Source organism: Tribolium castaneum, chromosome 3 (genome assembly GCF_031307605.1).
Source record: "Tribolium castaneum strain GA2 chromosome 3, icTriCast1.1, whole genome shotgun sequence".
In the NCBI taxonomy this organism is placed as follows: domain Eukaryota; kingdom Metazoa; phylum Arthropoda; class Insecta; order Coleoptera; family Tenebrionidae; genus Tribolium; species Tribolium castaneum.
Genome location: NC_087396.1, coordinates 18,770,723 through 18,782,063, shown reverse-complemented (window position 1 = coordinate 18,782,063; position 11,341 = coordinate 18,770,723). Strand labels below are relative to the sequence as shown.

The 11,341-nt window shown below is 31.0% G+C and overlaps 3 protein-coding genes and 1 non-coding gene across 10 annotated transcripts; 2 read left to right on the top strand and 2 right to left on the bottom strand.

The window, feature by feature from the left end:
• The first annotated feature begins 118 nt into the window (after positions 1 to 118).
• On the top strand, positions 119 to 192 carry TRNAI-AAU (transfer RNA isoleucine (anticodon AAU)). Its single transcript has one exon. It is a non-coding gene; the product is annotated as a tRNA-Ile (tRNA).
• Positions 193 to 216: 24 nt separating this feature from the next.
• On the bottom strand, positions 217 to 583 carry Csp8 (chemosensory protein 8). The gene is made up of 2 exons (NM_001045825.1): positions 424 to 583; positions 217 to 356 (listed from the first exon to the last, which is right to left on the bottom strand). The coding sequence occupies exons 1-2, from the start codon at positions 581 to 583 to the stop codon at positions 217 to 219; spliced, it is 300 nt and encodes a 99-aa protein (NP_001039290.1).
• Positions 584 to 1,007: 424 nt separating this feature from the next.
• On the top strand, positions 1,008 to 6,624 carry NijC (Ninjurin C). 6 transcript variants are annotated; one of them, XM_015981471.2, is made up of 3 exons: positions 1,008 to 1,190; positions 5,210 to 5,383; positions 5,660 to 5,922. In XM_015981471.2, exons 1-3 carry the CDS (start codon positions 1,158 to 1,160, stop codon positions 5,870 to 5,872), a joined length of 420 nt encoding a protein of 139 aa, XP_015836957.1. In that variant the 5' UTR covers positions 1,008 to 1,157; the 3' UTR covers positions 5,873 to 5,922. The 6 variants fall into 6 exon arrangements, with proteins under 6 accessions (XP_015836957.1, XP_008193815.1, XP_015836955.1 ...); XM_008195593.3 differs by lacking the exons at positions 1,008 to 1,190; positions 5,660 to 5,922 and adding exons at positions 1,478 to 1,642; positions 6,208 to 6,624; XM_015981469.2 differs by lacking the exons at positions 1,008 to 1,190; positions 5,660 to 5,922 and adding exons at positions 1,490 to 1,642; positions 5,944 to 6,159.
• Positions 6,625 to 6,702: 78 nt separating this feature from the next.
• On the bottom strand, positions 6,703 to 10,470 carry Csp7 (chemosensory protein 7). Of its 2 annotated transcripts, none has more exons than XM_008195555.3 (2): positions 10,246 to 10,470; positions 6,703 to 7,024 (listed from the first exon to the last, which is right to left on the bottom strand). In XM_008195555.3, exons 1-2 carry the CDS (start codon positions 10,433 to 10,435, stop codon positions 6,831 to 6,833), a joined length of 384 nt encoding a protein of 127 aa, XP_008193777.1. In that variant the 5' UTR covers positions 10,436 to 10,470; the 3' UTR covers positions 6,703 to 6,830. The 2 variants fall into 2 exon arrangements, with proteins under 2 accessions (XP_008193777.1, NP_001039289.1); NM_001045824.1 differs by having other exon boundaries at positions 6,832 to 7,024; positions 10,246 to 10,435.
• Positions 10,471 to 11,341: the final 871 nt, after the last annotated feature.

Sequence of the window (11,341 nt, the reverse complement as noted above, 5' to 3'; positions counted from 1 at the left end):
TGGAGAGTTGCAGGTACCTAATTCGATATAAATCTACTTTAAATTAAAAATAATCTATTTTAAAGATTAAATTAATAGTACCAAACTTTACAACAGGATAAAAAACCTTGCAGTCACTGGCCCATTAGCTCAGTTGGTTAGAGCGTCGTGCTAATAACGCGAAGGTCGCGGGTTCGATCCCCTCATGGGCCAATTTTTTTTTCTTTTGTATTAAACTTATACTGAATATTTTTTAACTAGCGCATTCCAAACATCAGGATGTTTGGTTTGGACATATCGTGCAATCCTTCTAGCATTTGCCACCTGCCTCGAATCGCAACGTTCGCAGTTTTTTCCTATAATTTCCGGCAATGCACCTGAAACAAATCCAAGTGAAAGGGAAGTCAATTTTTGCAACGAAGAGTTCAACAACCGGCAATTTACCTTTGATTTGATTGCCCAGCGCGTCACACGGAGCCTTATCAAGGGCGCACAAAAGCTGCTTCTCGATGTAATTGTTACCAGCAAGGCCCAACTGGCCTTGAACTTGGTAAACCACTCCGATTAGAAGCACAACAACCACTAAGCTTTTGACCAAAGGCATCTTGAGGACTGAGGGTGTCGTCTCCCTCGCTCCTTTATTTATATTCAATCCACCTTTCACACGCCATCAACCGACAAAAATCTCTTCATTCTTGTCGCAAGTTGTGTAAAAGTCGAGATAATGCAACGAGTGGGAGACAGTTTGCTCAAGATTAGAGTAATAACATTTCGTATTGCTCTTGTGGTTAATAGCTTTGACATTATTTGCAATTTGCAGAGTCCACCACATTCTCTTATCCGCCTTGGATGTTTCTGTCTTCTGTGCCGTTTTGAACCTTTTGTCACCTCGCCACGACTTCATGAGTCAGTCACTCAATACGTTTAATGTTTGCATTGAAAGCCAAAATTGTTGCAATTACGACGACGGGTGCGTCACTACCATTGGTCGAGGAAAATTGATCGTGGTAGAGCTTATTCCCGCGGCATTGCCTGGAAGGTTGTTTTAATCGAAAGTCGACGGATTAACGTTATACCAAGCATTATGTTTTATCAACGTTTCACTCACTATCTCCTCTAGACAATTGTACAAGTGCTTTTGTTTTCGTTTGATCGATATATCTTGTCCAGGTAGAAAAATGTCTATTTCTCCAGATGCTTATCGTCCCCAGGTAAGTGGTTACTATTTATATTTTTATTTTCAGGAAAACTCAAAACAATGATCATTGTTCCTATTTACATAATAATTGCAATTGCAATGAGAAAGCTGGGATGTCATTAAAGCTGAATTACACCAACTTTTAATGATCCAACAAAAAATGTTTCACACTACTAGAGACAAAGAAAGTGATTCACTTTGAAAAGGCAAAATGACCTTGTGACCATCACACCAAAGCTCATAAAAATTAGTTTTGTCAATAGACAACACTCCAATCGATGTGTATCAACAATCAGTGGCAGATACGTCACGATAAAGCTAATCTCTCTTTGAATTCTTTAATTTTATTGTTCCAAAATTGATTTGGCGTGTTTAGTGATTCGTGACCACTCTGTAACAATGGCAAGTGAAAATAAAGCTGGTAGATCCCAAACTGATGGGAATACCATCAGTGATTATATCCTGGTAAGTCTTAAGACTTAATTTTTTATTGTTGAAAGTGAAAGTCGGAAAATTTTGGATGTTTACGATGTGCTCGAATAATTGTTGTTTTTTCAACGAGCCGTTGCGGTTCAAAGACTTGCAAAGAAAGTTATAGAAACTTGCAGAAATAAATCGCTTGATCCATTTTTGCGTTGATTCCATTTTTTGTGCTAAAATATATATTTTTTTAAAAAATAATGTTGCTTAGTCATTCTGCACACAATTCGGAAATTACTTAATGAAAGAAAAGAGATTCCTGGTTGTGATTAAGTTACCTTGGCCTGTTTATAACGAAATTTTAACATTATAACAACAGCTGATTATAATTGCAATTATTTATTAGTAACATTATTAATTAGTCAATTATTTAACAATATTGTAAACATTGTAAATATCTGCACAGTAGATAATACGGTTTGACTTTATCTACAATTATACTCGTAAATAAAATCAGCATTACAATGTTTACTTAAATTCAGTAACATAATTGCTATAACTATATAGTATCTAATTTTGAAATATTTTATTAAATGAGAATTTTATATTTAAGTTTGATTATGATATGCAACTGCTAAGTAAGATATGCGTCCTTGATTAATTGATTATTTAAAAATTAATCTACATGAGTCATTTTTGAGCTAACTGAACATGTTATCAGGACATGTTATTGATTACTTGATTAGTAGCTACATATTTAAAAGATACCCATTTTAACATGTAATCTGTAAACTATAATTATTTGTTTCATTAAAATCGATTTTGCGTTTTAATTTTGGTATTTCTAATATCCATAATTTACTAAAATGTCCTCAAAAACCTTTAAAGAAAATGACAATAAAAATAAACCTTATTGATAGTTGTACACAAATATTAGTTTTTTTGGGGTATTCAGTGGTATCGATCTTAAAATTATAGATTATGATTATTTAAATTAGGATGTCCTCCAGGTAAAAAGTAGAATACTTGGTAATACCAATGGTATTGATTGTTATATCTGACGATAATTGATAGCTTTATGTTGTATCATGTTATATCGTGTGTTATATTTTAAAAATTACTTTTTTTACGGTGAGAAAGGAGCCGAAAGAATAATTTAGAATAACTATTTTTTGGTGAAGATTATTTACTTATACATACCTATTCACTAATTTATCTCTAATTTTATTAATATTCAAAGGGTTAGATATTTTTAAGAAAATTCTGATTAAATCTTTGTTTTTACATTTTTTTCGATCTGCATAAGAGTGGTCTAGTTTCAAGGTGTACTTTTCAGGAAACGATAAATTCCTCCCGTTTCTTAGAATATCTACTTTTTTTTCAAAATTGCAGTACAATGAAATCTCTTTTAACGGACACCTCTTATGAGCGGATATCTCTAACAAACGGACAGTTTTGTTGACCCTGTTTTGAGCTAACGTATTTTGCCGACAATGCAATTCGAATCCTTGGAAACAAAATCTATCCTTTAACTAGACATCATGTCATACGCGCATGTGCTTAATACTATAGTTATTATTAAGACAATCTTTCAGAACACTCGAGTATCACATACGCGGGTAGTACATGTTCTATTTTGGTGTTAAACTGATTTAGATTAGGCCCCAGAAGAGGTTTTAAAGTTATAAGTAGTATCTAATGCACTAGTTTTTATTTGCACAGTCTTACAATTTGCATTCGTTAGTATGTTATTTGGTTTTTTATACATTGTTATCATAGCAGATAAAACTAAAAAAGCGTTTCTGGGTTGGTTTACCCAAAACAAGCGTACGAATTTGTAGCCAAGAAAGACTTAGGAAAATACCCAAGTACCAAATATAGTATTGTTGAAGGAAAAATGAAAACGTTTGTGAAAAGCAAAGTTTTTTTGAAAATTAAAGAAATACGAAGATTGATCAATTAACTTATAATTACTTTACAAAATTGCGTAATAAAAATATTCTGCTTTCTGGACAAATTGTCGGAATAAAAACTAAAGAGTTGTCGAAGATATTGGAAAATCAAATTTTCAAGGCATCTGGAAGGTGGCTAGAAAAATTTTGAATTTGTCACAATACTCACAATATAAGTTTTAAGTACATTTTTGGTGTATCTGCAAGTGTTGATGAACAAAATGTGGTAAATTAAGAAGAAAAATATATTATTTTATCCAGGGTGTGAAATACGTATGTTAATTTTAACAGGTAACAGAGCTCAACAAAAAAAACATTTTTTTTTATTTGTCACTTTTCAATAAAAGTTTCGACTGTTTTCTTAAAATTGGGAAAAGATAACATGTTTAAACGGGTATGGGTACAAAAATAAAAGTACCGAACTATTTTCGTTGAAAATAGAAACGGACAATACAAACTAATTATTAAACACTGACCGGCTCATTTACAAAAAAGAAAGGAGAAAAACAGTGAAAATAATAAATAACAATTTTTCAAAATATTATATAGAAAAATCGTTGTATTTTATTATGTGGTAAAATTAACACATTTATTTCTGATACATGATTCATTTTTGTTTGTTTCTGTTTACACATTATTATTTCCATTAAGAGGACACCTCCATTAACCGGACAAAAAATATGTCACCGTTTGTGTCCGCTTATAGGAGATTAGGATGATTTATACATACTTATACTTTATAAATTCCCATAGAATTCTTTGTTCAAAATTTAAAGAAAAATTAAGTTTTAAACTTTCAGGTCAGGTGAGGATCTATGCCTTGAAGATTAAACATTTTGTTTTAATTTGTAATTTGGGAATTTGTACGGTTTGAAAGTATAATATGACAGAGTACATTTTGAAACTGAATAATTTAATAATTTTCTGCATAAAATAGGCTATAGATTGACTACTTCATTACAAAATAATTTGATGTTTCAATTTTGCGCTAAAAATTGCGTTAGAAGCAACATCTATCTTACTTTTCTTAAAAAACGGAGAGTGTACGTGTTGAACTAATAATATAATTATCTCTTTGTATTTCTGGTAAAACTGAAGCTTTTACGTGTGCAGCAGCTTTTTTACTTTGCAAAATAAATGCAGTTGCTTACAGTATCACATAATATAACACTGATAAAATGATAAATCTAAATTGGTATTGAATAATTGTATTTTATGTAAAAAAAACGCAAAATTTTAACACTTGTGGAACAATTTGTGAACAGTTTTAGGTTTTAGGTACTTTACCAGGGCAATATTTTCTCTTATACGTATTTATAATTCAAAATAAATTATTGGATTAGCGTAGTGTAGATAGTTATTTTTGTATCACTGGTGTTCGACAGTTAATTACGATTTACCAAACAATAACAAAGAAAAGAGATAATTTTCATTACGACTGTTTTAACTTTTATCTTATCACTTATCATAGCGATAACCAACAAATCTGATAAATTTCACTATACTCTTGTAAGAAAATACCATGCGCTAGTTTATTAACCAGATTTAAAAACAAGCAATGTCTCGAAGCGGTTTGCCGAACACAATTACCGGCCAAGGAGTCGATATTTTGGTAAAAAAGCAAACTACAAATTTTTAAAACCAATCCATTTATTTGCAGAAATCCTTGGACGCAAATAAATACGCTACAAAGAAGACCATAGCGCAAGGACTCCTCGACGTTGCCTTACTCACTGCCAATGCCTCCCAGCTGAAGTACGTCCTCCAAGTCGGGGAAAAACACGAGTTCTACGTATTGATGCTAACCCTAATCAGCATATCCATAGTTCTGCAGGTGTGTATTCACCCAACAAGTCAAACAATTTACACTAATTTCAACAGGTGCTCGTGGGGCTCCTTTGTCTCACACTTCATTTAATGAGGGACTGTCGGTTGCACCTCGCGGACTACCACTTTTCCGCCAACTTTCTTAACTATATAACCACAATTTTCGCTTTTGTTATAACAGTTTTGAATTTGCTTATTTCGTGTTTCGACCCCACTATAGCAAATTACGCAGTTTTTGATCCCCCAGCGCTGGATCCTGTGTAAAAATATTTTTTTCTTTCAGTTAATCGTCGCTATTTTGTTCGTGATTATTGGAGGCCTCAACATTAACAAGCAGCGGGACCATTTCGCCGCTTATGTCCTAAATGACGTTATTCTCATTTTAATTTTTTTGATTTCCGTTATTAATATTGTTATTTCCGGGTTCGGGCTCGAATACTCAAATCAACCACTTAGATTAATTTACGAACATACCGAAGCTCCGCCTCGCTCGTAATTAGAATATGTCGCCAAATACTTATTTCTGTTGTTTTACGTTCCTTGCCTAACACCATTATTTTTCTTTAGGTGACAGCAGCCTTGCTCTCAATCGTGGTTTCAATAATGCAAACATACGAGGATGAAAAAATTAAAAACCTAAGTTGGATATTACATCATGTTTCTTTAGGTTTCGTGACCGGGGCGTTATTTTGCGATATAATCAAAATGAATTTTGGGTTGGATCCCGCCGTTGCTGTTAACGTTACTACTCTTAAAACTGAACTTTGATTTTTTACTTTATTTTTCTTTATTTTTTTTTATTTTTTTTTTATTTTTTTTCGTGACACTAAGGTGTTCCAAGCGATCCTGTGTGTTCTTCTGGGGACTACACTTAATCTCAACAAAGAAGGGGATCACAAGTCTGCAGACAGAGCCAACAATGTTATACTCTGCATTAATATTATCCTAATGGCTACAAATATTCTAATCAGTGCATTTGAAATGAAGGAGGATAGCAATAAACCGTGATTAGTGTTTAAGTGACAGCATAATGTATTTATTTATGGAATAGGTTTATAAAATCATGTCAAAAGGGACTATCAAGTTGAGTAAGATTTACATTTAGGATTATGTGTAAAAAGAACATCGGGATGCATTGTAGGATACTCTCTTAGCCTATTTTTTGTGTATTATTCAAGTGCATTTACCTAGTGATATCTTTAATAGTCAGATATATTTATATTAATTAAATAAAAGTATTTCCAAAGACACTTCTATATTTAGTACGTAATCAATTAAATAAATTGTTATAATGAGATGAAGAATGTAATATTTTAAATAAAAATATTTGTATTAAAAATAATGTTTTATTTCGTACAAAGTATCGAACAAACAAATGAATAAAAATGACAAGGGTGAAATCGATAGAACACAATAGAATGAAACTGAAAAATGAAGGAGTGAAGGTGGTGAAACTAGGCAGCCCGTGATGTAGCTACGTGTTCTTCGTATCGTTTCTTGTACTGACCCTGTGGATCGTATTTCTTTGAAAGACGTTCCCAATCTCTGGCTCTCTTCTGAGTTAAATGTCTAATCACTTTCTCTGCTGTTTCTTTTTGTTTTTGATTGCATTTTGTACAACCGCTGGACAACGCATCGGGTAAAGTTTCTGGAAAAAAGAAAAATTATTTTAAAGGATAAATAGATTTTTTATTAAGCGAGATTGTGGCAAGAAAATACCTAATTTATTTAAAAAGTCATTCTTTGGCACTACTTGTTCACCTTTTCAAATGTTTTTCAACATAACTATAGTTTTTGTTTCGCAGTTAATTTATTATGTAATGTGTGGCATTAATACTGATATTTTATAAAAGATACCGCACCCAGTTGCCCCTATGCAATAAATTGCATTTTACAGAAACATACGTAAGTATAGTTTATGAGACTTCCTTTCATACTTGGCTGATGCTGTGCAAGTTACATCAACCATTTCTAAATAAGCAATAATAATTAACCTGCTAGCTTTTAAATTGGTTCTCAAAATATTTTAACAAAAAGTGGTGAATTTTTAACAAATATTTTAACACGGTCACGATTCTCGTGTATTGTTTTTTAGATCCAAATTTTAGAGAAAATTCTTTTAGAAGTGAATGTGATAAAGATGCAGCGTTTCATAACATTAGCAGTTAAAAACGACAGCATCGCATTTTACCGATTTTTTTTTTAATAAAATTTATAAAATCCTAAAATAGTTATTAATGACCTCTCGTTGACAGTATATATTACTAATACTAACTCATACTTTTTTGAAGTGAATAATTTTTAACAGCTAATTTTGAAAGAAAATGCTACGTTTGCTTTTTTATAGTTTTCAAACAGCTAATAGGTACTTTTATTGAAGATAAACTTACACATTGACATTATTATGTTTGAACTACTTATCTCAGAAACCAAAAAAAGGAAAAAACCACAAACTTTATTGAAAAAAAATTTTAAAAAGAAACATTGCTTGATATCTAAAATCTGAATCAAAACGTCCTAAAAATAGAACCAATCCTAGACTCGTAAAATGAGATTTTTTAGGAAAATTTACCGATTAGTTTTAATTTATTGTAATTTATTTTTTATTGAGCTTTAATTTATTTAATGCAAATAAATGAGCAACAAAATTGTAAATCTTCCACTGCGACAAGTTTTCTTGACCTGTTTTTTTCATAGGGCGATGTCTTTCATTAGATTTTTTATTCTATCGTAAACGATAAAGTGGCATTTTATTCATTCTTTATTTCAGATCGTCTAGACAAATATGATTCACAACCAACAAATGATTGTTGTTTTTCTGTTTTTGACGTTGTTTTTTTTGTTGAATTTTTGAAGTTTATAATAATTGTCAACAAAAATAACTTTGTAATTCAATCGAAATAACAAATTTATTATTATAAAATAACTCTTTATCAGGTTTTAACACACTGTCACATTAAATAGGCATGATAAACTCGTAACTAAATGAAAGAAAATTACTTTTTTCAGTGAAAATTTATAGAAATTAGCAACTTTTAAGATATTATATACACTTGTAGACAAAGTCTAACGATTGTTTATAAACTGTGAAAGGTCGGTCTAAAGACTTATGTCATGTGTTTACCCTCGATTTAAAAAAATTGCTTTATAATAATTTACTTTTTTTCCCAATCAGTAAAAAACTTCTAGTGCTTACATGTACTGATGATTAAATAATGCCTTATATAAGAAATTTAAAAAATAAACTAAAAATAGTTCTTGAAAACCTCTACATTAAGAACGAAACGAAAAGTGATTTTCGAAATGTACACAAAATCAGCTTTACTACAACTTTTCCAATTGTATTTCAGAAAGTGTCAAATGTATTTCAGAATAGTCAATTGTATTTCAAAAAAGTTACTTGTGTTTCAGAAAGTATGAAATGTATAACCATTTATTTTAAAAATACCACTCATCTTTTCTAAAATACATATGTATAATACATTCCGAAATATAACTAATTTGAAATAACTACATTTGATACTTTCTGAAATTAATCTAACAGGTACATTCTGAATTACAATTGACTACAATTTTGTTCTTTCCTAAAATACAACAGAAAAAAAACGGTGTAGAATAAAACATTATACCATTTTCTTGTTACTAAATACATATACATTTTCAGTTACTAAAACTGAAGACAGTGTTTACCAAAACGTCTGCACTACAAAAATAAATCGCACAACTCGTAGGTAAATGTAATAAAACATTATAGAAAATAAAAAATTTGTGATACTTCAAAATTTATATACATACAATTTGTTCGAAAATGGTTGTTCAAGTCGACTATGGAATTCACATTGAATGTGTCGCTTCCAAATGACTATTGTATAGTTTCTGAGTACTGTCATCTCTGTCAAATCTCTGAATTAGGTTTTTTCTTAATTTATTTTTTGCATTTTTCGTCAAAGTGTAGGGTTTCTCTTGTTTTATATTTCAATGATTTTTGTTTTTGATGGTATTCAGAGGTGATTTGATGAACAACCATTTTTGAACAGTGTGTAAACAAACACCATTTACATCATACGTACACTCCGTACACTCGTTTAAAAAAAGAAATGTCAACGTCAATTTTAAAAGGTTTCTAAGAACTTCCAATAACGCTTTTACTTTAAAAAGTAAAATCAGTTACAATATGTTCTTTGAATTCGATAAATGAGTATTAAAAGCATTAATCTCTTGCACTGTATATACTGTGTTTCTTCGTAACTTTTTTTAATACCTACCGATGATATTAGTTTAACCACCTTGTATTTTTATGTCGCTTGGATTAATGTTCAAAATAAGAAAATGAAATGAATTTAATTAATATGAATTATGGTGAAACAAAAAAATTCAGAAGATACTTATTTATTTCGTCGTAAATTTATTCATAGAGTGACTTCAAAATTTTCAGACTGACACGCCTCATTTCTAGCCATATAATTAAATGCTAATAAAATTTTTAACGCCATTTTTTGCGAGTTGTGAAAAAACATTGTCTTACTTCCAAGTAAAATGGAAATTTACTACAAGAATAAGTCACGAAGGAAAGTGCAAATAGCAATTAGTTTTGCTTCCTTGTCCTCAATACATTAATTTATCCTAAAAAAGTAAATAAAAATCAAATAAAATCGGTAAAACCGGTCGTATCGATTTACAAATGAGGGTGTTCTAGAGAAAGCCACAGAGAAAGTGGTTTTGTAATAAATCGACTCCTTCGAATATTGCTCAAGAATTGGTTTCCACAAATGTGTGTTATTTCCATTTTTGTCAAAATGTTGATTATGATTTAATTACGTAAGAATAGTCACGACAAATTCAAAAATTAATGTGAAAAAAGTTACTTACTTTTCAGTTCTCTTCCTTCAGAGGTGCAGGGCCCTTCGTCCATCAAACACTTGATGTAATTGGTCAAAACTCTGTCATTGTTGAGAATTTTATCAACATCTACGTTGTCGTATTTGTTGGTGTATTTGTTTTCAGCGGCCGAAACTGCCACCAAAAAGGCGCAAAGTATCACAGCACTGATAAGTTTCATGGTACGTCTTGTCCGGTAAATGTGAGTTTTGTATTTACATCCATCTTATAAGCAGTGAAGTTTAAAAGGGGGTTAGAGGAAAGTAACAGTTGACACGTGATTCGAATGGGAAATATTATTGCATTTCGTTGATTATATCGTTTATTGACCTACATAATCGGAAGCGAGAGTGTTGAATTTATAACCTTGTCACCATAGATGGCTACCAAGAATTTATATAATAAGAAACCATAAATACGGGCTGTGACTGTTAATATTCAAAATTAATTTGATTCGAGGAACGGACGTGCCTCTTGGACATGGGCGGTCATTTCGTTTTCATTTGTTTTGGAAGCTGTGTTTAGGACTGACCGAGGAAGTGTTCAGTGGGACACGCTGTACATAATATGAAGTTATTTATTTAAATCACGTTTTTTCACATAATTATGAATGCATGATACTTTATTTACTTAAAAAATAGTGAAGAGTGAGATGAATTTTAATATAGATACCTACTTAGTTTTAGATGTTTTGTGGAAGTTCAGATATTATCAGTTTAAGCCTTGAAGTAATTTTTTAACTAAATGTGCCAACAATACCTACGTACAAAAATCTTCTTGTTTATTTGGAAACATTCCCTTTAGAAAATTCTGTTCAATGTTCGAAAACGGAATTCTCAAAGTAATTGGTTATATTATCAGTGAAACAGGTTTGAAAAATGTAATTTGTGTTTGATGTTCAGGTAAAAGTAGATTTGTTGTTGCTGAAAAAATTCTTAACTTAATGTCAAATACATTACTTTGAAATATTTTGAGTTTATGGCACGTTAGGGACGTATCATTCCTTATCATTAATCAATCTGTACTTTCATTAATATACATAGTGCATTTTTATCGGTACCAATTTCACTATTTACAGCATATGTGT

Excerpts from the sequence above, each read along its gene's own strand:
- NijC (XM_015981468.2), top strand. The coding sequence starts at position 1,577 with ATGGCAAGTGAAAATAAAGCTGGTAGATCCCAAACTGATGGGAATACC. Across the intron at positions 1,643-5,209 it reads CCATCAGTGATTATATCCTG|AAATCCTTGGACGCAAATAA; the intron begins GTAAGTCTTAAG and ends ATTTATTTGCAG. Across the intron at positions 5,384-5,659 it reads GCATATCCATAGTTCTGCAG|TTAATCGTCGCTATTTTGTT; the intron begins GTGTGTATTCAC and ends TTTTTCTTTCAG.
- Csp7 (XM_008195555.3), bottom strand. The coding sequence starts at position 10,435 with ATGAAACTTATCAGTGCTGTGATACTTTGCGCCTTTTTGGTGGCAGTT. Across the intron at positions 7,025-10,245 it reads TGAAGGAAGAGAACTGAAAA|AAACTTTACCCGATGCGTTG; the intron begins GTAAGTAACTTT and ends TCTTTTTTCCAG.
- Csp8 (NM_001045825.1), bottom strand. The coding sequence starts at position 583 with ATGCCTTTGGTCAAAAGCTTAGTGGTTGTTGTGCTTCTAATCGGAGTG. Across the intron at positions 357-423 it reads GCTGGGCAATCAAATCAAAG|GTGCATTGCCGGAAATTATA; the intron begins GTAAATTGCCGG and ends GATTTGTTTCAG.